This window comes from Rhincodon typus, chromosome 45 (assembly GCF_021869965.1).
Source record: "Rhincodon typus isolate 14 chromosome 45, sRhiTyp1.1, whole genome shotgun sequence".
Lineage (NCBI taxonomy): Eukaryota > Metazoa > Chordata > Chondrichthyes > Orectolobiformes > Rhincodontidae > Rhincodon > Rhincodon typus.
In genome coordinates this window covers 10,941,475-10,968,298 of record NC_063376.1, presented here as the reverse complement: position 1 = coordinate 10,968,298, position 26,824 = coordinate 10,941,475, and the positions used below count along the sequence as shown (strand labels likewise).

The following is a 26,824-nucleotide window of genomic DNA, read 5'->3' as shown; positions in this document are numbered from 1 at the left end:
CCTGTTTTAGCTACTCACCTGAACATTAACTGGGACAGAGCCCGGAATAATGAATTGAAGATCATCGGCTGTGGTGTGAGATTTTGGCAGCAGGTAAGGGAAGCACGAAGGCTTGTACTTTGGCTTCACTGTCTGAAAAAAATGAAAATAATGCCTGAGTTGCAACATTTCCCACATTTTCTTCCAACATATCGTCCACTGCGTCAACAGAAACAGACTGAACCTCGGCTAAACTGACAGGAAACACTAGTTTTCTGCAGCTGGTTTATCATTTGCAATTGTGGCCATGGGCCTTGAGAAAGGTTATGAAGCTTGACAGAAGAGGTCCATCAAGCTTTACAAGAATGGATAGAGAATTACAGTTCCTCAGTGGTCTTGCATATCTGGGGTTGTTCTGCATGGGGAAAGGAAAAGAGTCATTAATCATTGCAGCCTGGAAGAGGCCCTTCAACCCATTGTTTCCATGCCAGTCATCAGGTGCCTATATACTCCAATCCCATTTCCCAGCATTTGGCCTGTAACCTAGTATGCTACAGTGTTTCAATGGCTTATCTGAATGCTTCTTAAATATCCGGAGAGTTCCTGCCTCAGAGTTCCAGATACCCACTACCATCCAGGCAAAATAAGTAATCCTTAAGTTCTCTCAAAATCTCCTGCCCTTCACCTTAAATCAGTACTCCAAGTAACCAGCCCCTCTACTAATGGGAAAAGTTTACTTCTAACTGCGCCGGTCATATTTTATGCATCTCAATCAGCCTCTCCTCTGCTCTCAGGTAAACAAACTGAGCCTATCTAGTTTCTCTTCATAGCTGGAATGTTCCATCCCAGGCAACATCCTGGTCAATCTCCTCTGCATTTCCAATCTAGGCACATGCTTCCTAGCATGTGGCGATCAGAACTGTACACAATACTCAACTGTGCATAACTAAAGTTACATACAGCACCAGTATAGCCTACCTGCTCTTGTATTCAATGCCTTGACTAATAAAGGAAAATATCCCATATGCCTTCTTAATCGAACTGTCCCACTGCTTTCAAGACTCTATGGACATGTACTTCAAAGTCCCTCTGTTCCACTGTACTTTATTGATTCTTATCTTGGAATGTGTCCTCTCTTGCCTCATTAATCCTCCCAATTTGAATCTACTCTATTGTCAGGACTAAATTCCACCTGCTATTGTTCTGCCCATCTGTAGTCTAAAGCTCTACTCCTCACTCTTTACCACACTACCAACTTGGGTCATCTCCATCCTGATCAATCCTCATACATTTGTGTCCAAATCATTAATGTACATGAGAAACAGCAACAAATGCCACCGGGAGTGCTATCAAACCTACTTTTATCAGCATGCGGTTGTGTTAGATAGGTGACCAAAAACTCTCAGAGGAAGGATTCAAGAAATGACATAAAGGAGACAGAGTGAACCAGATTCACAGAAGTGTTGTAGCACTTAGTATGAGGCAAGCAATACTGATAGAGGACTCTATAGGTGGGGCACAGATAGGCATTTCTGTGGCCACGAGCAAGGCTCCAGAATGGTGTGTTTCCTCCCTGTTGCTAGGATCAAGGATACCTCTGAGCGGGCACAGGATATTCTGCACATTTCAGCAGCCAAAGGTTGTGATCTATTTTGGTCCTAATGACATGGGCAGAAAGAGAGAGGTGCTGCAAAGGAAGTTCAGGAAGTTGAAAAGCAGGACCTCTAACTTGTAATCTCAGGCTTACTTCCTGTGCCACATGTCAGGGAGGCTAGGAATAGGAAGATAGTACAATCAAATATGTGGCTAAAGAGCTGGTGTAGGAGGGCTTCAGGTACGTGGATCATTAGGATATCTTCCAAAGCAGGTGGGACAAAGAGGACAGTTTGCACCCAAACTGGAGGGGCACCAATATCCTAGCAGGGAGGTTTGCATATGCCACTTGGGGGAGGACGGGGTTTAATCTAGTATGGACAGGGGGCTGGAACCAGAGCGGTAGGTCAACAAGTAAAATTACCGAGGAGGAGACTGAGACTGAGGCTAAGAGACAGGGTGAGGTTACTGAATATGGCGGGACTGGCAGCATGAGGTATATTTGTTTTAATATGTGGAGTATGACAGGTAGGGAAAAATGAACTTAAGAGCTTGGATTGATTTACATAACTATGATGTTGTAGCCACGAAAGGTCGTTGCTAAGGGAGAGACAAGACTGGCCAGCTTAACGTTCTGTGATTTAGATGTTTCAGGTGTGATAGAAAGGGATACAAAAGAGAGAGGGAAGTTGCGTTACTGATAAAGGGAGAATATCACAGTTGTACTGAAGGAGGGCTCATTGAAGAGCTCATCCAGTGAGGCCATTTGGGTAGATCTCAGGAATAGGAAGGATGTAATCACTTTGGTGAGATAGTATTATAGGCTTCCAACAGCCTGCAGGAGAGAGAGAAAGGAATAGACATGTGGTTAGATTATGCAAAATGTGAAAACAACAGGCATTTGTCATTGGTGATTTTAACTTCCCCTTTGTTGACTGGGACTCCTTTAGTGTTAGGGGTTTGGATGGGGGCTAATTTGTTATGTGTGTCCACAATGTTTTTTTGGAACAATATACAATAGCCCAACTAGGGAAGGGGCCATACTAGACCTGGCATTGGGCAATGAGCCCAGCCAGGTGATCAAAGTGTCAGCAGGGGAGCATTTCAGGAACAGCGACCATAATTCTGTAATGGAGCAGGAAGTGGGTGAAGTCCTTAACAAATACATTGCATCGGCATTTACAGAAGGGAAGGTTATGCTGGATGGTGAGTCTAGAGAGGAATTTGATGATATTCTAGGGCATGTCAATATAAAAAAGGTGGTGGTGTTAGGCGTTTTGAAAAACAAAACATTCAGGTAGACAAGTCCCTGGGACCTGATGAGACCTATCCCAGAATGCTGAGGGAGGCAGGTGAGGAAAATGGGGCCTTGTATGAAATCTTTATATCCTCTTTAGTCACAGGAGAGGGCCCAGAGACCTGGAGAATAGCCAACGCTGTTCCTTTGTTTAAAGAAGGCAGCAGGGATAATCCAGGAAATTACAAGCCAGTGAGCCTTACATCAGTGGTAGGGAAATTATTGATGAATATTCTTAGGGATAGGATTTACTCACATTTGAAAAACAATGGACTTATTTAGCGATTGTGCAGGGAGGGTCATGTCTCACAAAACTTGATTGAGTTTTTTTGAAGAAGTGACAAAGACGGTTGATGAGGGCAGGGAGGTCGATGTCTACATGGATTTTTGTAGAGCCTTTGACAAGGTTGCCCATGGCAGGCTGACACAAAAGGTGAATACATGGGCTCCACAATGGGCTGCTAAGATGAGTATGGCTTAGTCATAGAAAAGGGCAGCAGTGGAAGGGAATTTTTCTGATTGAAGATCTGTGATCAACGGTGTTCCACAGGGATCATTGTTGGGACTGCTGTTGTTTGTACAGGCGAAAGGGTTTTAGTTTCGAAAGGCATCATGTGTCAGTGCAGGCTTGGTGAGCTGAAGGGCCTGTTCCTGTGCTGTACTGTTCTTTATTCTTTACACGTTGCGTGAAAAAGTTTTCTCTCACATCACCGTTGTTTCGTTTGCACATCACTTTGAATCTCTCATTCTTGTTCTTTTTATGAGTGGAAACAGCTTCTCCTTATCTACTCTATCCAGCTCTCTCATGGTTTTGAACAGGCAGTCAGTGAGGGCCAAAGGTTTAGGGAGGGAATTCCAGAGCCCAGGGCCCAGGTAGCTGAAGGCACAGCCACCAATGGGAATTGGGGAATGCTCACAAGGCCAGAATTGGAGGAAGTTACAGAGATAGGGAGGGCGGAGGTTGCCAGTACTGGGCTGGGCAAGACCCTGCAGGGATTTCAAGGTAAGAATTGGGATGTTAGTTCCTAGGCTCTGGTAGATTGTGAGGCATTGTGGGTTGATGGGAAAATGGGACTGGGGGTGAATAGCACCTTGATGAAATTTGACAAAATGATTGTGTCCGTGCCTGACAAAACAAAATACACGTGGCCTTCCTGTTACCATAGTGATCTGACCTTGGTGAAGTTCCATCGTTGTATGAAGTGCCGTGCCACATCCCGTGCTGCTCCGCCATGGACAACTACACCAACATCACGCCACGGCATACGTGGGGTCACGCTTCGGTCAATAAAGTCTGCAGGAGGAGGGAAAAGGAAATATTAGACTTTTTCTCATTTATTTTATTTTATTTTATTTTGATTCTTTGCTGGCACATGCTCAGTGTAATTATTTTATTTACAAATAAATTCCTTTACTAGTTTTAGCCTGTCACTGCAACATCAACTTTGTCTGCATTGGCAGGACTCTCTTGTCTGAGTCAGAAGATTGTGCGGCCAACTCCACCTCAGTCCCCTAAATCTCATCAGTGCAGTAGCGAGGGAGTGCTTGTTCTAATTTACATTTTCAAGGGATGTGGATGTCACTGGCAAGGCCAGGATTTGTTGCCCATCCCTGAATACCCCTTGAATTGAATGGCTTGCTTGGCCATTTCAAAGAGAAAAAGAATAAAGAACAATATGGCACAAGATCAGGCCCTTTGGCCCTCCATGCCTGCACTGACACATTTTGCCCTTCCATACTAAAACTGTCTTCACTTACAGGATCCGTATCCCTCTATTCCCTTCATATTCATGTACTCGTCCAGGTGCATGCTATTGAATGCTGCTATTGTGTCTGCTTACACCACCTTATCTGGCAGTGCATTCCAGGCACTCACCTCCCTTTGTGTGAAAAGCTTGCCTTGTACATCTCTTTTAAACTCCACAACACCTCTCACTGCCCCGCACCTTGAACGTTGTTTCCCCTCGTAACTGACCCCTCCACCTGGGAAAAAAACCTCATACTTTCCACTCCATCCATACTATTTACAATCCTATAACTTTCTATCAACCTCCTGCCTTCCACTGAAAACAAACCCAGCCTATCCAACCTTTCTTTATAGCTAAAATCCCCCCATACCAGACAACATTCTGGTAAAAACTTTTCTGTACTCTCTGCAAAGCATCCACATCCTTCTGGTAGTGTGATGACCATAACTAGATGCAATATTTCAAGTGTTGCCTAACTAAAGTTCTACAAAGCTGCAGCATAACTTGCCGACCTTTGCACTCAATGCCCTTTCCAATGAAGGCAAGCATGCCATAGGCCTGTTTTAACTATCTTGTCTACCTGCGCTGCCACCTTCAGTGATCTGTGGACCCTCACACACAGATCCCCCCGCGTGTAAACAAAGCTTTTCACTATATTTTGGGACATGTGACAAGAAAATCAAACAGAACACACCTCTATCTATATCAACGGAACTGAGGTTGAGAGGATCGAGAGCGTCAAGTTCCTCAGAGTGACGATAACCGACAACCTGTCCTGGACTTCCTATGTAGATGCAACAGTCAAGAAATCACAACAATGCCACTTCTTCAGGCGGCACAGGAAATTTGGCATGTCCATAAGGACTTCCACCAACTTTTACAGATGCACCACAGAAAGCATACTGTCCTGGTGCATAAAAGGCCTGGTACAGCAACTGCTCTATCCAGAACCGTAGGAAACTACAGAAGGTTTATGTGCACAGCCCAGACCATCACGGAAGCCAACCTCCCATCCACGGACTCTATTTACACGTCTCATTGCCACGGAAAGGCTGCCAACATCATGAAAGATCTATCGCACCCCAGTAATGCTCTCCTACACCATCCTCCATCAGGCAGAAGATACAGAAGCTTGAACACATGCACCAGCAGGTTCAAGAACAGTTATTAGACTGATGAACAGACTCTCTAATTTCAAATAATCTTGTTAATGGTGATGTTGTCTGGCGCATGTCCTGTGCAGTGTAACCTGTACGCCTTACTCAGTCAAGTATGTTTTCACCCTATGTTCTGTATGCCCTTGCTTACTATGATCTGCCTGTACTGCTCAGAAACAAAGCTTTTCACTGTACTCAGGTACATGTGACAATCAATCCAATCAAAATCAATACTCCTAAGGGTTCTGCGACTATATAACTTCCACCTGTACTTGACATTCCAAAATGCATCACCTCACGTTTGTCCAGATTAAACTCTATCTACCATTTTTCTGCCCATGCCCCCAACTGACCTATATCCTGCTGTATCCTCTAACTCCACTAATCTTTCTATGATCCACAAACTTACTAATTAGACCAGCTATGTTTTCCTCCAAATCATTTATGCAGTCCATGTACAACAGAGGTCCCAGCACTGATCCCTGTGGAACACCACTACTCACAATCCTCCACTCCGAAATGCATCCTTCCACCACTACCTCTGTCTCCTATGACTAAGCCAGTTCTGTATCCATCTTGCCAGCTCACCCCGATACCATATAACTTCACCTTTTGTACTAGTCTGCCATGAGGGATCTTGTCAAAAGGCTTTACTGAAGTCCACATAGACAACAACAACTGTTTTTCCCACATCAATCATCTTTGTCACCTCTTCAAAAAACTCTATCATGTTAGTGAGGCACGATCTCCCCCGCACAAAACCATGCTGTCTATCGCTAATAAGTCCACTTGCTTCGGAGCGGGACTGTGGCAGTGGAAAGGAAAGTTAGACTCTCTTAAGTTATCTATTTTCTCTTACCTTATTCTAAGTCAATGTGAATCGCACCATGTATGGACAACAAAGATACACACTTTTCACTGTATCTGTTATTGTCATGTGCATTCAATTTAATTCAAGATCACCTTTCATTCTTCTAAACTAATAGGTACAGGTCCAGACTGTTCAACCTCTCAAAATATGATACTTCCCTCAATTAGTCACGTGAACCCACTCTAAACTACTCTGAACACATTTATAGCGTCATATTGCATGGAAACAGACCCTTTGGTCCAACTCATCTATGCCAACCAGGTTTCCTAAACTGATCTAGTCCCTCTTGCCTGCCCTTGGCCCATTTATATCCTTACTTTAATAATAAGACCAAAGCTTAACATGGGGCTCCAGATGCAACCTTACCAACACACTGTACAGCTGCTGTAAAACATACCAACTTTTATATTCCAATCCCTTTGCAATAAATTACAACATTCCATTTTTCTCCCTAATCACTCATCACGACTGCCAACTAGCTTTATGAGATTCATGTACTGAGTCACGGAGATTCCTGTGTACCAGAGTTCTGCTATCCCTCCCAATTCAAATAATATGTTATTTTACCATTCTGCCTGCTACAGTGGGCAAGTTAAGAGTCAACCATGCTGCTTTGGGTCTGGAGTCACATGTGAGCCCAGACTTGATAAGGATGGCAGATTTCCTTCACTCAAAATCGTTAGCAAATCACTCTATCTTGTGCTTTAAGCTAATGCTGTTACATGGACATTGAGACTGGTCTGATGCATGTCTGGGCTCTGGATATCTGCACGTGCTCAAGTGCTCTCTCTCTCATGACTCAGAACCCAACCTTGCATTAGGAATACCAGAAAGATTATTTTAGTTTAGAACATAAACTTAAAAATGTGGAAGTCTGGCCATTGCTGGGTTGCACTGGATGTGTTTTTTTTCCCATTGAATCTCTACATTGTGGAAGCAGACCATTCAGCCCATTGAGTCCACACCAATCCTCTGAAGGGAATCCCACCCAGACCCAATCACCCGATCTTACCCCTGCATTTCCCGTGGCTAACCCACCCAGGTTGTACATCCCTGGATACTGTGGGCAATTTAGCACGGTCAATCCACCATGGACATCTTTGGACTGTGGGAGGAAACAGGAACACGCAGAGGAAACCCATGCAGACAGAGAGAATGTGCAAACTCCAAACAGATGGTCATCCGATAGTGGAATCAAACCCGAGTCAAACCCGAAACAAACCCGAATCCCTGACACTGAGGTAGCAGTGCTAACCAATGAGCCAACATGCCACCTCTGCAACTTAAAGATCAAAAGTGACATGGTAGAGTATCCCCTTACTGGTTAAGCTGGATTTGATACTATTGAGGCACAAGCTGACACCAGGTCTGCCTTTTGGTCGAAATGCTGCCTAGCAACAGCCTTCTGGATTTTAAAAGTTATGGTTTGTCAGGGAGCTGAGAATTGACATTTGCACTCAGACCTACAGGAAACCTTCAAGCAAAGACAGGCCTCTCTCTCTTTCTCACCCCCTCTCAGGGGAAAAAGAGACAACACTCAAAGACTTTAAAAAGATGAACTTTAAACTCAAGCAAATATATAGGTCCAAATAACTGGCTACCAAGTTGAAGATCTTTTGTCACCTTGGTATTGACAGAAACATGATATCATTGCCAAAAGTCACCCTATAGTTTTCGAGCTAGGATATTTCTGCAGAGCAATCTGTTTTTTTTATAGAATCCCTACAGTGTGGAAGCAGGCCATTCAGCCCATTGAGTCCACGCTGTTTGTAAATGAATGAGTGCGTGTTTTGGTTTAAAAGTATCATTTAATCCTAGGAATTTAATAAAGGTGTTTTGCCTTTTGTTAAAGGATAAGTTTGTTTATAACAAGTAAGTTTTGTTCCTTTGCTTTACCGATGAAACCTGATGTGAATTTCTTTTGTCCTGGACAGTAGTCAGAGTCATTCAATTGGTCTTTCATACTTTACCAATAACCCCTGGAATAGTGCGTGTTAATTACAAGTGCGCTCTCTTCTCAGGAGGAATATGATGAGTGCATAAACTCAAAAAGAACTTGAGATTATCTCGTAGGTAAGAGCACGGAATTAGTTACTGCTTATCCTGAAGCACAGAGATAAAGGGAGGCTTCTGGTCAGCCTGTTGGGAGAAAGGTCAAATTCTAAAATGGAGGAAGCTCATTTTACCTTCAAAAGGCTTGTCCAACGCAACCCAATCCTTCTGAATGAAATTACAATAGTCTTTTCCAAGCCAGAACTGTTCAGCTATGTTACAGTCTGTTGAGTCTGCCCGACAGCGAGAATGGCATTCCTTCACCTCAAGTGGTATGCCCTTAACATCCAGAGGTTCCTCATGATGCTCCTCTTCACTGTGATTATGAACCTGCAGGCAGCAAATTGTCAATGTCAATTAATGAGATGGTCAACAGTAATACTCTCTCCAGTCTACATCAGGAGGAGGAGGAGTCAAAGCTTGATCCCTTGAAACCTTGAGCCCATAATTCAGGCAGATATTCGCAGTGCCACTGCTGAGGGAGCGCCGCGCAGTCGGAAGGGTCAATCTTTCAAAGAGAAATTAAACTGAGGCCCTGCCTTGCCTCCCTTGCAGCCACTATTTACAGAAACTTTTATCCAAAATAATATCTTTTAAACATATTATCTGAAGATTTTGCATATTTAAAGTAATCTTAAGTATATTACTACTTATTACAAAACCTATATATAGTGGAGATGGTTCCTGCTGATCCCTTCAATCAACTCATATTTAAGTGAATATAAGTCTCATCACTGGGTGAGGTTAGCTGATCATCTAACCACTGTTTGTGACAGGGTGAGCCTCATTATTTTAGGATTTCCCCCAGTTTATAAATAGTTTGTATTATACATCATATAATACTTGAGGGTGCATGTGGCCCAATGATAGAACATACAGCACAGAGCAGTACAGCACAGAAACAGGCTTTCTAGCCACCGTTCCTGTGCCTGCCACAATGCCATTCTAAACTAATCCCATCTGCCTGCATGTGGCAGGCAGATATCCCTCTATTCCCTGTCTGTCCAAGTGCCTCTCAAACATTGCTGTCGTAGTGATGTGACTGGACTAGAAACCCACTTTGAGGTGATGGGCTCAAACCAGTAAAATTCATTAGAAGTTCTGGGATTGATAAGGTCATGTCAGTGATGGCAACCATGAAACTATTATCAATCGCCATAAAAACCCATCTAGATCACTAACGCCCTTTAAGGGAAGGGAATCTGCTGTCCTTCTCCAGTTATAGACAGTATGAGGATTATAGACTGCACTCCTTCAAGACGCCAAGTCTTGCAGGGTTAGGGGAATGGGTTTGGGTGAGATGCTCTTTGGAGGGGTGGTGTGGACTTGTTGGGCCGAATGGCCTGTTTCCACACTGTAGGGATTCTTTGAGTCTATATTGAAACATAATAACAAGAACAGACGAATCAGCCTTCTTCGCCATTCAATATGATCGTGGCTGATCATCTCAATGCCCTCTTCTGCTTCTCCCCCTATGGCCTTTGATCCCTTTAGCCCCAAGAACCATATCTAACGCCTTCTTGAAAATATTAAAGGTTTTGTCCTCAATCACCTTCTGCGGAAGACAATTCCATGGGCTCTCCACTCTCTAGGTGAAGGCATTTCTCCTCATCGGAGTCTGAAATGGCCTACTTCATATCCTTAAAACCCTGGGTTCTGGAGTCTCTAGTCATTGGGAACATCCTTCTTGTATTTACTGTGTCCAGTCCTGTTAGAATTTTATAGATTTCTATGAGATTCCTCTCATTTTTCTAAACTCCAGTGAATATAGTCCTAACTGATCTACAGACGCTTCATATGTCTTCATATGTCAGTCCTGCCTTCCCAGGAAGCAGTTGGTAAATCTTTATGGCACTCCCTTCATCGTCAGAACATCCTTCTACAGAGAAAGGAGGCCAAAACTGCACACAATACTCCAGATATAATCAGGATATTGAGAGTGGTGCTTATGACACTGCTCAACATTAACCCTCTCGACCTCAATGAAAAAAAACACATCCCATCGATGATTGGGGAGAAGAAAATACAAACTTGGTGACGAAAAGAGGTGATGAAGAGAGGGGGATTGTGAAAAATGATGGAGAGCAACAAATCAAATACGATGGAGACAGCTGCACGCACCAGGTGACTTTCCAGGTCTGTCAGGCGATACTCCTGGTCATCCCACCTGCCATAGGCCAAGTCCAACCCTCCGAGGAAGGCCAGAGATTGATCAACCACGACCAGTTTCTCATGGTGAGCCCAGAGCAACACAGTGGAGGAGACATGATCCGGGTGTCTCATCACCTGTTAGAGGGAAACCAAGAGAGAGAATATTTCGGCTGCAGGGAAGTTTCTGGACTTGAGACCGTTAACAGATAGAGAAACAAAACGTGGGTGGCACGCTGGCTCAGTGGTTAGCACTGCTGTCTCACAGCACCAGGGATCCGGGTTCGATACCACCCTCGGGCAACTGTCTGTGTGAAGTTTGCACATTCTCCCCAGGTCTGCATGGGTTTCCTCCGGGTGCTCCAATTTCCTCCCACAATCCAAAGATATGCAGGCTAGGTGGATTGGCCATGCTAAATTGCCTGTAGTGTTCAGGGATGTGTAGATTAGGTGGGTTATAGGGGGATGGGTCTGGGTGGGATGCTCCGAGGTTTGGTGTGGACTTGTTGGGCCGAAGGGCCTGTTTCCACACTATAGGGATTCTATGATCTATAGTCATTTATTTATGATTCTATGATCAACTCTAAGAACACTGAGAACCCCGACGGAGCTGTCAGTAAGGGCCAGGTACAAGGTGGAAATTGCATAGCATGGTTTAAAGATGCTTGAGGGGAGCTTCTCCTATCCCAAAGTGGGGAAAGCAACAACTTCTTAATCCTAGAATCAGGAGCTACACAAGCTCGACACAAATGTGTACCCTCATCCAATCCTTAGAACAGAGGTCCTCAAAATATCAACAGATTTAGTCCAGGTGGATTAATTCACAGCTCATCCAAGGTCAAGGTCTAAAGACCATAAGATCTTAAGACATAGGAGCAGAAATTAGGCCATTCAGCTCAGTCAAGTCTGCTCTGTCATTCAATCATGGCTGATAAGTTCCTCAACCCCATTCTCCCGCTTTCTCCCTGTAACCCTTGATCCCCTAAAGAGCCTCTCCCGTTGCTGTAAAATTGACTATAATGAGATTTGCCCATTTTGGGCTGTAATTCTCACAACAATCTTTAACTTGATGGAGAAACCTACCTTGCAGAACTCAATTATGAAAGACCACAGTACTCTCAAAAGAAACTGTACCGTGATATTCGAATGCAGCGCTGTCAAAGTTCGCTTGCTGTATTCGCTGTTAATGCCCAAGGCAAGTTCCACTTCTTTGTACAACAGCACAAATATTTTCACACCCTGTTCCTGGAAAAGAAAGAGAGAAAAATCAAGGATCAAAGCAAAGTACTGCAGATGTTGGCAAGCTTAAATCAAAGCAGAAAGTGCTGGAGAAATACAGCGGGTCTGGGAGTGTCTGTGGAGAGAGAAAACAGAATTAATTTTTCCAGCCTAGTTACTCTTCTTCAGACCAACGAAGAGTCACATTGGATTGAAATGTTGACTCTGCTTCTCTTGTTATTGAAAGAAGTCAAGGGTTTGATTCATCTTCTGTGGCCAAAGTTTATTCAAATTGAAGACAGCACTTTCAAATCTGGAGAGATTCCGATGTGGAATCTCCTGCCAGACAATCAAATCGGAAACAAAAATCAAAGATGCTGGAAACACTCTACAGGCTTTAGACCATGCAAACCCTTTGTCTCAGTCAGCTTTATCTTCATTCTCTTGCACAAGTACCTCCTTATTCTTGAGGCTTCCTCCAAGAGGAACACTATCTGCCTGTCAACACTGTCCAGATCCCTCATGATGCTGAGTACTCCGATCAAATCTCCTCTCCTCCAAGGAAAGCACAGTCTCAACTTCTCCAATCTATTCACGTCACTGAGGTTCCTCATCCCTGGGACCATTCTTGTGAGGAATTCACAATAATAAATTAGCAGTCATCCTCAGGCTAATGCTATCAGGCCCTCAAGTTCAAATGCCACTCCAACTGCTGGTGGGATTTATACTCAACTCAAATATAGAATTGAAGTCTAGTGTCAGCTGGTGGTCACCATGAAATTATTATTGCATATAAAAGAAAAGTACTGCAGATGCTAGGGAGCTGAAATCAAAGCAGAATGTGCTGGAGAAACAGAGCTCTGAACAATCATCCCAGACTCAAAACACAGACACTGCTGGACCTGCTGACATTCTCCAACTCATACATCCCTTCAAATTCGGAGCAGAAATAGGCCATTCAGCCCTCCGAGCTTGCTCTGCCACTCAATACGAACATGGCTGATCAGTTTGTATTTTTGATTCCACATTTCCATCCATCCCTTGATAACCCCCCGATTCCTCAGCCTGACAAGAATCTATCCAAGTCGCCTTAAAAATATTCAATAACTCTTCGCCTCCCACACCTCTCTCCTCTGCCCTGTGAAGCAGCGATTCCAAAGACAACCATTAGAGAAAACAAAATTCTTCTCATCTCTGCCTGGATAGGGCGATCCCTAATGTTGAAACTACACATTCTAGTTCTGGACTTTCTATCCTCCAAGCCTCAACAACACCCCCCTCCCCCTCACCCACCTTCACAAAAGAAACCTTCCCATGTCCATCTTATCCTGAAATGTCTTGACATTATAATCTTCAATCAAGTCACCCCTCACTTTTCTAACCTCCTAAAGTCCAGTCTAACCTTTCCTCATAAGAGGACAGGAGTTCAGAAGAATAAGGGAGGATCTCATGGAAACGTATAAAATTCTCAAGATTAGACAGGGCAAGTGTTAGAAAGGGGAGTCTGGAACGAGGGGGCACAGAATAAGCCATTTAGAACCGAGATAAGCAGAAAGGTCTTCGCCCAGAGAATGGTGAGCCTGGAAATCACTGCAAAAGAAAGCCAATGAAGCTAAAATATTGAAGCTTTTCAAGCAGTTAGATACAGTTCTTAGGGCTAAAGGGTTCAAAGGGTAGGGGGAGAAAGTGGGAACAGGGTACCGAGTTGGATGATCAGCCACGTTCATACTGAATGGTAGAGCAAGCTCAAAGGGTCGAATGCCTACTTTTTAAAAAATTATTCATTCATGGGATGTGGGCATCACTGGCTGGACCAGCATTTATTGCTCATCCCTAATTGCCCAGAGGGCAGTTAAGAGTCAACTACATTGCTGTGGGTCTGGAGTCACATGTCGGCCAGACCAGGTAAGGATGGCAGTTTCCTTCCCTAAAGGACATTAGTGAACTAGATGGACTTTTCCTGACAATCAGCAATGGTTTCAAGGTCATCGTTAAATAATAATCTGGAATTAAGAGTCTAATTCAAATTCCACCATCTGCCATGGCGGGATCAAACCCAGGTTCTCAGAACATTACCTGGGTCTCTGGATTAAAAGTCCAGGAGATAATACTGCTAGATTATCGCCTACCCTTTTCCTGCTCCTATTTTCTGTTTCTGTATAACGTGCTCATTCCAGGCATCTTTATGCTCTGCTTTCAATTTAAGTAACCACTACCAGTTACTTTTTAAACCCATTTGGTTCACTAATGTCCACTGGGGTGGAAAATCTGCCCTCCCTACCCTTTGATTGGATAGCTCTTCATTTGTCCCAATGTCACTTTCTCTTGCACAGTGCTATCATCCCTTTATCTCTTCTTCTACCCCTATCACACGCCTGTTATTTCTCCCTCCCTTTCTCTAACTCTGTCCATCATCAAAGTACCATGACCTTGCTAACTTCAGATAGGAGGTCATTGAGATCTGGACCATTCACCCAGTTCCCCTATCTCCTCAGATTCTGCCAGACCTGCTGAACATTGTTTTCTGTTGTGGGTTAGTTCTGCAATATACAGGACCCCATTGGCCTAGTTCAGTAGACATTCCAACCTCCTGCCACCTCACCCAGGCTCTGCCAGAGAAAGAAGTGGGTGCTGCCCACCAATAAGACTCAAGATTCCCTGTAGTCCAATTGGCAGGGACTCTCTCGTCAGGGTGAAGTTTAATATTCTGAGTTTGTTTCTTATACTTATAGGTTTGTATTATGGTGTAATCTCTCAAATAGTTGGACTTGCTAAAATAAAACAAGGGGGAACCTTCTCCAAAAACTGGCGTGGGTAGCCGATGCAGGTTGCCAGTATCCGAGTCAGTGACCATTCCTTAGCCAGAGTAGACATGATGACAATGCTTAGTGTTGCCCTCAGCTTTACGGCACAGGAGAAAGACAAATGGAAACATGGGCATTCAACAACTTCCAACAACAGTATAATTCCCAAACCCATGACGTTCCCCTTGCCATACTCCAGCTCCAAACCCCCTTGAATTCTGGAATTGTTACAGCACAGAAAGAAGCCATTTAGTATGTCATACTCATGCTAGTCCTTGAAAAAGGAACTCCCCAAGCTCCCCCAGCAACTATGCAATTTTATCTCTGCAGATCCAATTCCCTCTCAAAAGCCTCAGTTGAGCTGGCTTCCACCACACACTCAGGCAGTGCATTCCAGACCTTAACCATTCACTGCATGAAGATATTTTCCTTCATACCAATGTTGCTCTGTTTTTGATCATCATCTTCAGTTAGTGTCCCTCTGGTCCTCTGAATAATGGAAACAGTCTCCCTCTCTCTACTCTGTCTGGAATATCTCAGCCAAATCTCCTCTTACCCTCTTCTACTCCAAGCACACAGCCCCAATTTCTCCAATCAATTCATGTCACTGAAGTTCTCATCCCTGGTTCCGTGCCCAGGAGACGACGGCACTGTGGCAATGACTCTCTGTTAGTAACCCAGAAGATAATGTTTTGGGGACACAGAATCCAATCCCATCCATGTTGGTAGCATTTAAATTCAATGATTAATTGTGGAATTGAATGCCAGCTTCAGTGATAGTGCCAATGAGACTACTATTGATAGGTTTTCATAACAATCTAGCTCACTTCTGCCCTTCAGTGAAGGAAATCTGCCACCTTTATCCAGTCTGGGCCTATATGCTGTGGGACTGGAGCTGCAACATGGTTGACTCTTAACCGACCTCTGAAATGGCTCTAACAAGCCACTCAGTTCACAGGTAATTAGAAACGAGGAATGAACGCTGGACTTGATGATGCCCACATTCTGAAAATCTCTCTGAACCTGTGCACTTTCACCAAAATGGCCAGCCTGCCTGTGACTCACTGCCTTGCGTTTCAGAAGCTTGTCCAGTCTCCAGTAGTTGCTCCTTGCAGGTCTCTTGAGGTGCACTTCAGGACTCAGCCTACAAATGATAAACGATAGAGTCAGCATTAATCAAATTCCTTGACAGCCAAACATCCAGAAAATTACTGCACCACACAATTCACAAAAGGACAACTGGTAACCCTGGACAAGGTGCATGGACATTTGTAATAGGACTTCTTTTTTTCTTTATTCATTCACAGGATAAGGGCGTCGCTGGCTAGGCAGCATTTATTGCCCATCCCTAATTGCCCAGAGAGCAGTTAAGAGTGAACCACATTGCTGTGGGTCTAGAGTCATATGTAGGCCAGACCAGGTAAGGATGGCAGCTTCCTTCCCTAAAGGACATTAGTGAACCAGATAGGGTTTTCTGACAATCGGCAACGTATTCACGGTCATCAGTAGATTCTTAATTCCAGATACTTATTAAATTTAAATTCCACCATCTGCCATGGCGGGATTTGAACCCGGGCACCCAGATCATTATCTGAGTCTCTGGATTAACAGTCCAGCGATAATACCACTAGGCCATCACCTCCCACTTACGGCAGGGGGAGTTGTATTGGCGAGATGTATTATCACTAGACTATATCAGAAACACAGGTAGTGTCCTGGGATCTGGGTTCAAATTGCACCAAGGTAGATGGTGGCATTTGAATTTAATAAAGATCTTGAATTAAGAGTCTAACAATGACCCACCTAAGTCACTTCCTTTAGGAAAGGAAATCGGCTGCCCTTACCCAGTCTGGCCTACATGTCAGTGCAGACCTAATTCAACATAGTTGACTTTTAACTGCTTTCCAGATAATTAGGGATTGCCTACATCAGCATTGACCAGCGACAGCCAGCGATGCCCAGATCCCATGAATAAATAAAAGACAGCTGGAATCAAAAATAAGCTGAAATCTCCATTTTTAAAAACTTTCTCTTGCAGACCTTGCAGTGTAGGAAGCATCAGAAAAGGACGTGCGGACGTGCAACAAATTTCAGAGAATGGTTGTGGGGATGAGGAATGTCAGTGATGCAGAGAGATTGGTAACACTCTCCCGGGACAAATGGTGAGCAGATTTGTTCAAAACCACAAGGGGCCTAAGACGGAGTGAACAGACATAAATTGTTCCCGTTGTAAAAGGATCAAGAGGTCACAGACTGAAGACAATTAGGAAATGAACCCAATGGCAAGGTGAGAAGAATCATTTGTTTTTTTCCCTGCAGGGACTTGTGGTGATCTGGAATTTTCTAAAGGGGAAAATCAGAGAAACTGTTGGATAATTTGAGAAATTCAAATATGGGGGCGGAGGGAAGAACAGCATTGGGTGTTCACACTCAATGGATAGCTTGTTTGAAGGGGTGGCCCAGACACAATAGGCCAAATTGCCTCCACCGGATCTGGATAATTCTAATGGTTGAAAATTACACAAAGGAAAAACTAACTCACCACCAATCTGCAATGAAAATATCTTCCTTGGCTTGCTCCAAAGCATCAGCTACAGCAGAGAAGTATTCGCTGCCATTCACAAACCTCCAAAAAACATGAAAACAGGAGCATGAGTAGGCCATTCAGCCCTTTCCGTCTGGTCCCCCTTCATAGAAACACAGAAAATAGGAGTGGGCCACTTCAAGCCTCCTCCATCATTCAAAATGACCGTGGCTCATCATCCAACTCAGTCCCCTGTGCCCACTTTCTCTTCATACTCTTTGATCCCTTTAACCCTAAGAATTATAGCTAACTCCCTCTTGAAAACATCCAATGTTTTGGCCTCCATCACTTTCTGTGAGAGAGAATTCCACAGGCTCACCTCTCTGGGTGAAGACATTTCTCCTCATCTCAGTTCCAAATGACTGCCCTGTATTCTTAGACTGTGACCCCTTGCATCTGGAAAATCCTTCCTGTCTTTACCCTGATCAGCCCTGCTGGAATTTTAATCCCCAGCTGATTCTGTGCTGATGGAGGATTAAGATATACCAGCTTCATCCATCAAAAGCAGCTCTGATCATGATTTAGAATTCCCCAGCATCATCTCCAGATCCCTGGCTGGCAACCTGACCTCTCTGACAGAACATTATGGGTTCAAATCGCACTGTGGAGCCATGGAGCTACAATTCAGGATGACATTGCTAGTCCTGAGGGAGTGCTGCAGTGATGTGGGTGACCCATCTCTGAAAAGACCGCTGTTTTTCCCAGCACGATTTCAAAAGGAGGAAGGGAGAGCTCTCCCTGACCGATATTAACCCAATACATTCAAAACTCTGCTGTGCTTAGATTTCCAGAAGGCAACTGACAGGCCATCACATGAAAGGTTTATACTGAAGCTGAGAGCACACGGTGCAGGGGGTGACATATTAGCACAGAATGGGGATTGGTTAACTACCAGAGACTACAGAGTGGGCATAGATGCATTATTTTTGGGTTGGCAGGATTTGACAAGTGTAATGCCACAGGGATCAGTTTTGGGGACACAATTAATTATGATTTATAACAGAGGATCAAATGTAGGTATTTTAGTCAGCCTGTTCAGAGATGGAGACTTAAACCCCGTCCTTCTGACTCAAACTACTGGTAAGAAAGTAAGTTCTGAAGACAGCATTAAAGGAGGCTAGAAAGGGATATTGACAGATCAAGTGCATGGGAAAAAGTTTTGACAAAAAACTTGGCTAAACATGAACTTGTTCCACCTTGACCGGAAGAATAGAAAGCAGCAGACTATTTACATGGAGACAGATTGCAGAAGTCTGAAGTGCAGAGCGATCTGGGGTACTCAGTACATGAATCAAGTGTAAAATTAGTCGGTAGCTGCAGCAAGTGATTAGGGAGTTAAATGGAAAATTGTCATTTATTGCAGAAGAATTGGAATATAAAAGTTGGGATGTTTTGCAGTAGCTGTACATGGCCTTAATGAGACCACATCTGGAGTACTGTGTACAGTTTTGATTTCCTTATTAAAGGAAAGATGTAAACACAGTCAAAGCATTTCAGGGAAAGTTCCAGTCTGAAGGTTCTTCACTTCTTCCTTGACTAGAGACCTGAACAATCCCTATCTAATATTCCCCTTCCGTTCCGTTCCCCTCCCCTCCGCCTGGCTGATCCAATGATCACTTTGTGAATAATCTCTCCTTTAAACTCACTCCCTAAATAAAAAGTGTAGCTATGGATATCACATGGACCTCTTTCATACCTAGTTTTTGGTGAGGTGTGTGGAATGCTATGCTCCAATTCTCCGCAGGCCCCTATCCACATCTCTATCTCTGATACATCAAGGACTGTGTCAACGCTGTTTCCAGCTCTCCTCCAAATTGGAAAATGCATCAGTTTCTATCATTCTTTCAGCTTCACTTGCTCCATCTCTAACTGTTCTTTGTCTTTGCTGGACTTCATTTCTGGGATGGCTCTCGACTCGTATTCATTTCAGACCTCACGACTCCCACAGATCCCTTGACTACACTTCCTCAGGCCCTTGTTTCCTGGAAAGATGTCAATTCGTTCTCTCAATTTCTCTGTCTCTTACACATCTATTCTGATGAGACACAATGATGACCCCAACATGTCCTCCTCTTCCCTCAGCTATGGATATCCTCCCAGCACCGTGTTTGACAGAGCCCTCAGCCATTTACAAACCATTTCCCACTCCTTTTCCAACCCTCCCTAAACACTGATAGGGTTCCACTTGTCCTCACTTTCCACGCCACTAGTCTTCACATTCAAAGGATCAACCTCTGCCATTTCTGCATCTCCAGCAGGATGCTACCACCAAACATATCTTACCCCTCCCTCCCCTGTCAATGCTCCAGAGATTATTCCATCTCTGCCAGCCTCGTCCATTCTTCCGCTTACTTCTGCCCGCCCCACCACCACATCCCACTCGATGAGACCTTCCCATGCAATCGGAGAACTTGGAACACTTGCCCTTTCAGCTCTTCTCCCCTCACTGCCTGCAATGATTGTAACGAGGTTAGTAAGCTGGACCTGAGAAACAAACACAAGTTGCTGGAAAAACTCAGCAGATCTAGCAGCATCTATGGAGAAAAATCAGAGCTGAAGTTCCAGACCCAGTGGCTCTTCTTCAGAACACTTCAGTGCAACTTCGATGGGTTCAATGCCTCTTTCCGCACTAAATTGTATGATGCTATAAAATTATGAGGGGCATAGATAGGGTAGACAGGAAGGAACTCGAGTTTGTAGGATTTTTTTGTAACATTTTCTTGGAGCAATATTTTGTGAAACCAATTAAGGATACAGTTATTTTATATCTGGAATCAAGCACTGAAGTCAAGTATGAATTCAATCAAGTATTGAAACAGGATTAATAATTAATGTTATCATCCAAAATCTACAGGGAAATGTTAAGTTTGAAAGGGCTATGTTCTAAAAGCCAATTACATAAGTGAGTATAAGCAAGTAACTGACGAACATTGATTGGTAAATAGACTAAGGGGTTTTGATATAAGTAAACAGTGAGAAACATTTAAAGAATGAATTCAAAATGTTCAACAAAAGTACAATCCATCAAAAAGCTGAAACTCATGGCTCACTCCAGGAGTTAAGAGTAGCATTAGATTGTAAGAAAGCTGCTTACAATATTGCAATAAAGAGGAACAAATCTGAGGATTAGGAGTGTTTTAGAAACCAGCTGACGGCTTGCCAAAAGTTGATGAAAAGAATTATTGTGAAGTTGAAGAAATACTGAAACAGATTGTAAATAATATATACAGTATATTATGAAATGGAGTACATTAGCTAAAGTAAATGTTGGTTCATTGGAAATGGGTGGTCCTGGCTAGACCAGCATTTATTGTCCATCCCTAGTTGCCCTCGAGAAGGTGTGCTTCCTTCTTGAACCGCTGCTGCAGGCAGTCCCGCAATGTCACTAGGGAGGGAGTTCCAGGATTTTGACCCAATGACACTGAAGGAATGGTAATATATTTCAAAGACAGGATGGCTAAATATTTGGAGGGAAATTTCATAAGTGGTGTTCCCATATATCTGCTGCCTTTTCTCATTCTAGAAAGAAGAGGTCACACATTTGGGAGAAGATGTGGTGAATTGCTGCAGTGCATTTTGTAGATAGTACTCCCTGCTGCTACTGAACATCGGTGGTGGAGAGAGTGAATGTTTGTGGATGTGGTGCCAAACAAGTGGGTTGAACTGTACAGCATAGGAAAAAAGGACCTTCGGCCCACGATGTTGTACTGAACACGGCACCAAATCAAACTAAGGTGCTGGACTTTGGGAGATCAAATGCTAAGGAAAAGTATACAGTTAATGGCAGGACCCTCAACAGCACTGATGTACAGAGGGATCTTGGGGTTCAAGTCCATAGCTCCCTGAAAGTGGACATGCAAATAGACAGGGTGGTGAAGAAGGCATGTTGCCTGCTTGCCTTTATTGGTCAGGAAATTGAGTACAAAAGTCAGGATGTCATGCTGCTTTGATATCAAGGTGCCGGTATTGGACTGGGGTGGACAGGGTCAGAAATCACACAACACCAGGTTATAGTCCAACAAGTTTATTTGAAAACACAAGCTTTCGGACCCTCATTCCTCCTTCAGGTGTTAGTGAGAGAGGTAGTCTAACCTAAAATGTCACCTCATCTTTACAGCAATAAAACCTTTAGTTCTCTCACGACCGTGACGTGAAAATAATTCAGGGATTTACATATACATATTAAACCAATTAAAACCTTTTAACTGATTAAAGATTTAACAGCATCTTAGGTTTGTTTAAACCATCCTCATCAGTGGTGATCTTTTACTTATAAACTGTGTCTGATACTACCTCTCTCACTAGCACCTGGAGGAGTGAGGCTCCGAAAGCTTCTGTTTTCAAATAAACCTGTTGGACTATAACCTGGCGTCGTATGATTATTGACCACGTCGCAGCTTTAAGACTTTGATTCGACAACACTTAGAGGATTGTGTTCAATTCTAATTGCCGCATTACAGAAAGGATGTGGAGACTTTGGAGAGGGTGCAGAAGTGGTTTACTAGGATGATCCCTGGATTGGAGGGTATAAGCTATTAGGAGAGGCTAGAAAAACTCAGGTTGTTTTCTCTGGAGTGGCAGAGGCTGAGGGGACACTTGACAGAAGTCTATAAAATTAGGAGGTGCATAGAAAGGGTTGACGATTAGCATCTTTTTCCCAGGTTTGAAATGTCTAAAACTAGGGGTCATGAATTTACGGTGCGGGAGTTCATAGGAGATGTGAAGGGTAAGTTTTTTTTTTACACAGAGCGGTAGGAGTCTGGAACGTGCTACCAGGGTGGTGGTGAAGGCAGATACGATAGGGTTGTTTAAGGGACTTTTACATAAGCACATGAATATGCAAGGATTGGAGAGATATGGACCAAAGGCAGGCAAAAGGGATTAGTTTAATTTGGTGACCTGCTGCTCTGGTTCTCAGACCCCCACTACCCTAGCTGAAACCCTCCCGAGCACTAGCGAACGTCCTGCAAGAATATTGGTTCCCCTCCAGTTTAGGTGCTACCTGTGCCTCTCCTACAGGTCACCCTTACCCCAGAGGAGGTCCCAATGATCCAAGAACCTTGAACCCTGCCCCCTACACCAGCTCTTTAGCCACATATTCATCTGTTCTATATTTCTATTCCTTGCCTCACTAGCATGTGGCTCTGGTAGCAACGCAGAGATTACTACCCTCGAGGTCCTGCTTTTCAGCCTTTTCCCTAACTCCCTATACTCACTCACAGGACCTCATCCCTCTTGACACCGCATTCCAAACCTCTGATTTGTTAGTGTATCCAAAGTATTTATATGCCGAGTCCATTTCAGTTTCTGCCCAATGATAACTCACAGGATGTTGATAGTGGAAGATTCAGTGATGGTAAAACCTTGACTATCAAGGGGCATTATCAGGACTCCTTGCAGTCATGTGATTTCACATCAGCTCCCCATAATGATGTGAAGTTATTTACATTAACCCTTATATTACACGCCCTTGTTTCCACTCCAAAATACTCATGCTTGTGCTGACAAAATAAGGAAATAAAAGCTGAAACTGAGTGTAGCCAGGGGGCTGTTTGATAGTTACCATCGAACCTGGATGTCACGTCGAGCAGGGACAAAGGAGTCAAAGCGGTGCTCTGTAAGGAAATCCTGGCCGTATCTCTCAGCCAGATTAGTTATCTCTTGTTTCCACCAACAAGCCTGTCTATAGCTGCTGCATTTAATGATCAGAGTCCTGAGGGGGGAAAAAACAAGAAGAACTGCATTAACACAAACCACGGTGTTGCTGTCGGGCTGATCATTATCAATGAGTGGGTGAAGGAGCTTTTAGCCAGAGATTACATTCTAGAGTGACATTGTGACTTCCTCATGACTTGGAGGCATGGCTCAGAAACAGGTCCAACTAGTCCATAAAGAACAAAAGAACTTTAGCAGTAGGAAGCCATTCAGCCCATCACCACTACTGCCAGAACCACACTTCTCTGCTCTCCTGAGTGTTGCTGAGCTTTGGTGAAAGGCAGGCTGCACACAACTCTCAGTTTGTCATCCTTCAATTCACCTTTCCTGACGCCTGTGCTGAATATAAGGGCATACCACCTTCTCCCACATCGTAAATCACTGGGCTCACCGTCCACTCAATAGATTCCTAGGAACAAGTGGTTACACAATGGCGAGAAAAGAATGACAGGTGATCTTGTCAGATTGAAACAATTCCGAAGGGTCCACACTGGGAGGGCGCCACCCCCTCCTCACCCCAGAGGTTGGGGAATCTGGAACATCGGTGGGGAGTGTCACATTTTAGGAGAAGAGGTTGGCTGATTTGGACTGAGGGGAGGAGAAATGTCTTCACTTGGGAGGGTGGCGAGCCTGTGGAATCCTCTCTCCCAGAAGGTTGCGGAGGCTTCAAAGTTGAATATGTGTAAGGTCAGGATCGACAGATTTTTGGTCTCCCAGAGAATCAAGGTAAATGGCGCAGCAGAAGGGAAAAGCGAAGTGAAACTTAAGATTAGCCACAATTATATTGAGTGACAGAACAGGCCCAGGAGGCCACATGCTGCTCCTATTTCTTACCCTTCAGTCAAAGTAATAGTCTCAATCACACAGAGCAAATTTGCTCATGGCACCACTGTAGTGGATCAGATCTCAAATAACGATGAGACAGAGTACAGGAAGGAGATGGATAGCTTAGTGGCATGGTGTAATGGTCAGCAAAATGAAGGAGCGGGTCATCAACTTCAGGAAGCAGAGTGGCAGACATGCCCCTGTCTGTATCAACGGTGGTCGAGAGCATCAAGTTCCTAGGAGTAAATATCACCAGCAATCTATCCTGATCCATCCACGGCAAGACTACAAGCAAGAAAGCACAACAACACCTCCACCTCCTCAGATGGCTAAGGAAATTCGGCATGTCCACAAGGACTCTTATCAGTTCACCATAAAAAGCATCCTATCCAAATGCATCACAGCGCAGTACAGCAACTGCTCTGCCCAAGACCACCAGAAATTACACAGAGTCAGGAACACAGCTCAGGCCATCATGAAAACCTGCCTTCCTTCCACTGGCTCCATCTACACTTCCCACTGCCTCAAAAGAAAGCAGCCAACATAACCAAAGACACTTCCCACCCTGGTTTTACTCTCTTCCACCCTCTTCAATCAGGCAGAAGGTACCAAAGTTTGAAAGTTTTATCAGACTTATGAACCGACTTCTCATATATTAGAGTTGATCTTTCTCTGCACCTCCTCTGTAGCTGTAACACTATATTCCAAATTCTGTTCTTTTACCTTAATGTATTTATGTAAGGTATGATTTTACATATTACATAGAATATCTACAGTGTGGAAACAGGCCCTTCAGCCCAACAAGTCCACACCAACCCTTGCAGCATCCCACCCAGACCCATCCCCTTATAACCCACCTAAGCTACACATCCCTGAACACTACAGGCAATTTAGCATGGCCAATCCACCTAGCCTGCACATCTTTGGATTGTGGGAGGAAACCGGAGCACGCAGACACGGGAAGAATGTACAAACTCAACACAGACAGTCACCCAATTGAACCCAGGTCCCTGGCGCTGTGAGGCAGCAGTGTTAACCACTGAGCCACCATGCTGCCCCAAGATTTGTCTTGTTAGCAGGCCAAACAATACTTTTCACTGTATCTCAGTATGTGTGACAATAATAAATCAAATCATATCCAGCAATTGGTAAATAATGGACATGACGGGGCAGGACAAACACATTTTTGGCTGTCATTTTCCTGAATGCTTTCTTTAGTTGTTCAACAAAAAATAAAACTTAATACAGCAAAAGGTATAGGCGCTTATGTAGGTCATTCAGCCCATCAAGTCTGCTCTGCCATTCACTGAGATAATGGAGACGTGCTTAATTTACATGAGAAATCTACTCAATATAAAATTACTCCTTTATACTCCACTATATCCTTGATTAATAGATGAGACAAACTGTAGATTGTAGTGTGTTCATTATGGTTACTGAATGGACTCAAGATGATTTAAGGTGATTATACTTGATATAGAGAGAAATTATTTCTTGTTGCGTTGGGGATAGGAACTCCATAATAAGGGGGCAGAACTTAAAATTACAGCCAGGCCATTTAGGAGCGATATCCAGAAGCATGTCTTTATGACACTGTGACATAAGGCATACCATATCTAACATACTTTAGTACATGGATTTCAGAGGCAGATGGATGAGAGTCATTTCTGTGAAGGGTTTCTTTTAAGATAGTCAGAATGTATTTCAGTTTTATTCCAAAATGACTTCAGTCGCATGCTTTCTTGGAACCGGAGTAGAGTATCTGGAAAAGCCCCGGAGTATTAATGGATAAAATATTTATTCCATTGAGTCTACAGCAGGCAGAATAAACACATTTTGGCAAATTGTCGAGTTCTGACCTCAGAACTAAAGGTTCAGAAAGAACCCAGAGCTCAGTTCAAAAGATAAAACAATTTACTAGCAAGGGAATCAAGAATCAGTGGAAGCAGTCACTTCAGCAGAAGTGATTTCCAATCTGTGGACCTTCTAAGACAGGAGAGTTTAGACAGAAACCTTTGCATCAGGAAGCAGCGATCACATCCACAGTGAGACACAGCCAAATGAGTACATGGTTCGGGGACATTGGAGGCAGCGTGGGAATTCAGTGAAGAGGGAAAGAGGTACTTTAGCTTCTTTTTTGTTTGGTTTAAAATTTGCAAGTTTTTTGTTTAGAAACAGCACAACTTGAAGCTCAGGATCAGGTGACCAGCACAAAATAAAGAGAGACATCCTGTGAAAACCCGTATGTTCATTGGTTGTTAATAGCTGCTAATTTGACTGTTATAAATTGCATTCAAATTAAAGGTAAATAGGAGAAATTGTTTACAAATTAAAAACTAAAAGGCCAGTAGGAGATTTAAAAAAAATTAGGAACTGAATAAACAAATTAAAGATGCAGGGCAATGTGCTGTACCTGCATGATGTGGATGCTGGTGTACCCAGTCAGGGCTCATAGCATCCACATCTGTAGTAGGTGTCGATTGTTTGAGAAACTCAGTTGATGAGATGGAGTCTGAGCTTTGAATATCGCAACACATCAGAGAGGGGGAAAGAGTTATCTGGACACTGTTACAGGACATTGTCACACCCCTCAGCTTAACTACCTCAAATTCAGTCAGTGGTCAGATACAGGACGGTGTGACTATGAGTGGTGCTGGAAAAGGAATCCAGTGCTGAAGGAGGAGGTGGTGGTGGTGGTGGTGGTGGTGGTGGTGTGGGGGGGCGTCGTGGGTGGGTAATGCAGTTGTGATGGGGATAGTTTTGTAAGGGGAATGTGCTCTCTGTAGCCAGGATCAAGAGTCCTGAAGACTGTGTTGCCTGCCTGGTGCCCAGG

The 26,824-nt window shown here is 43.8% G+C and overlaps 1 protein-coding gene across 5 annotated transcripts in view; it reads right to left on the bottom strand.

Annotated features, from left to right (window-relative positions):
- Nucleotides 1–26,824, bottom strand: part of LOC109920481 (phospholipase D2-like) — a 105,956-nt gene that overhangs the window by 42,065 nt on the left and 37,067 nt on the right. For all 5 annotated transcript variants that reach the window (XR_007266111.1, XM_048620133.1, XM_048620136.1 and 2 more), the window contains exons 10-17: nucleotides 23,015–23,164; nucleotides 17,410–17,493; nucleotides 15,933–16,011; nucleotides 11,980–12,090; nucleotides 10,819–10,983; nucleotides 8,832–9,027; nucleotides 4,045–4,163; nucleotides 19–132 (exon numbers count right to left, since the gene is read on the bottom strand). Coding sequence is in view for 4 of the 5 variants with exons in the window: in XM_048620133.1 (XP_048476090.1) it covers nucleotides 19–132; nucleotides 4,045–4,163; nucleotides 8,832–9,027; nucleotides 10,819–10,983; nucleotides 11,980–12,090; nucleotides 15,933–16,011; nucleotides 17,410–17,493; nucleotides 23,015–23,164 (1,018 nt within the window). In the remaining variant the exon portion in view is untranslated. The remainder of the gene's footprint in view (nucleotides 1–18; nucleotides 133–4,044; nucleotides 4,164–8,831; nucleotides 9,028–10,818; nucleotides 10,984–11,979; nucleotides 12,091–15,932; nucleotides 16,012–17,409; nucleotides 17,494–23,014; nucleotides 23,165–26,824) is intronic.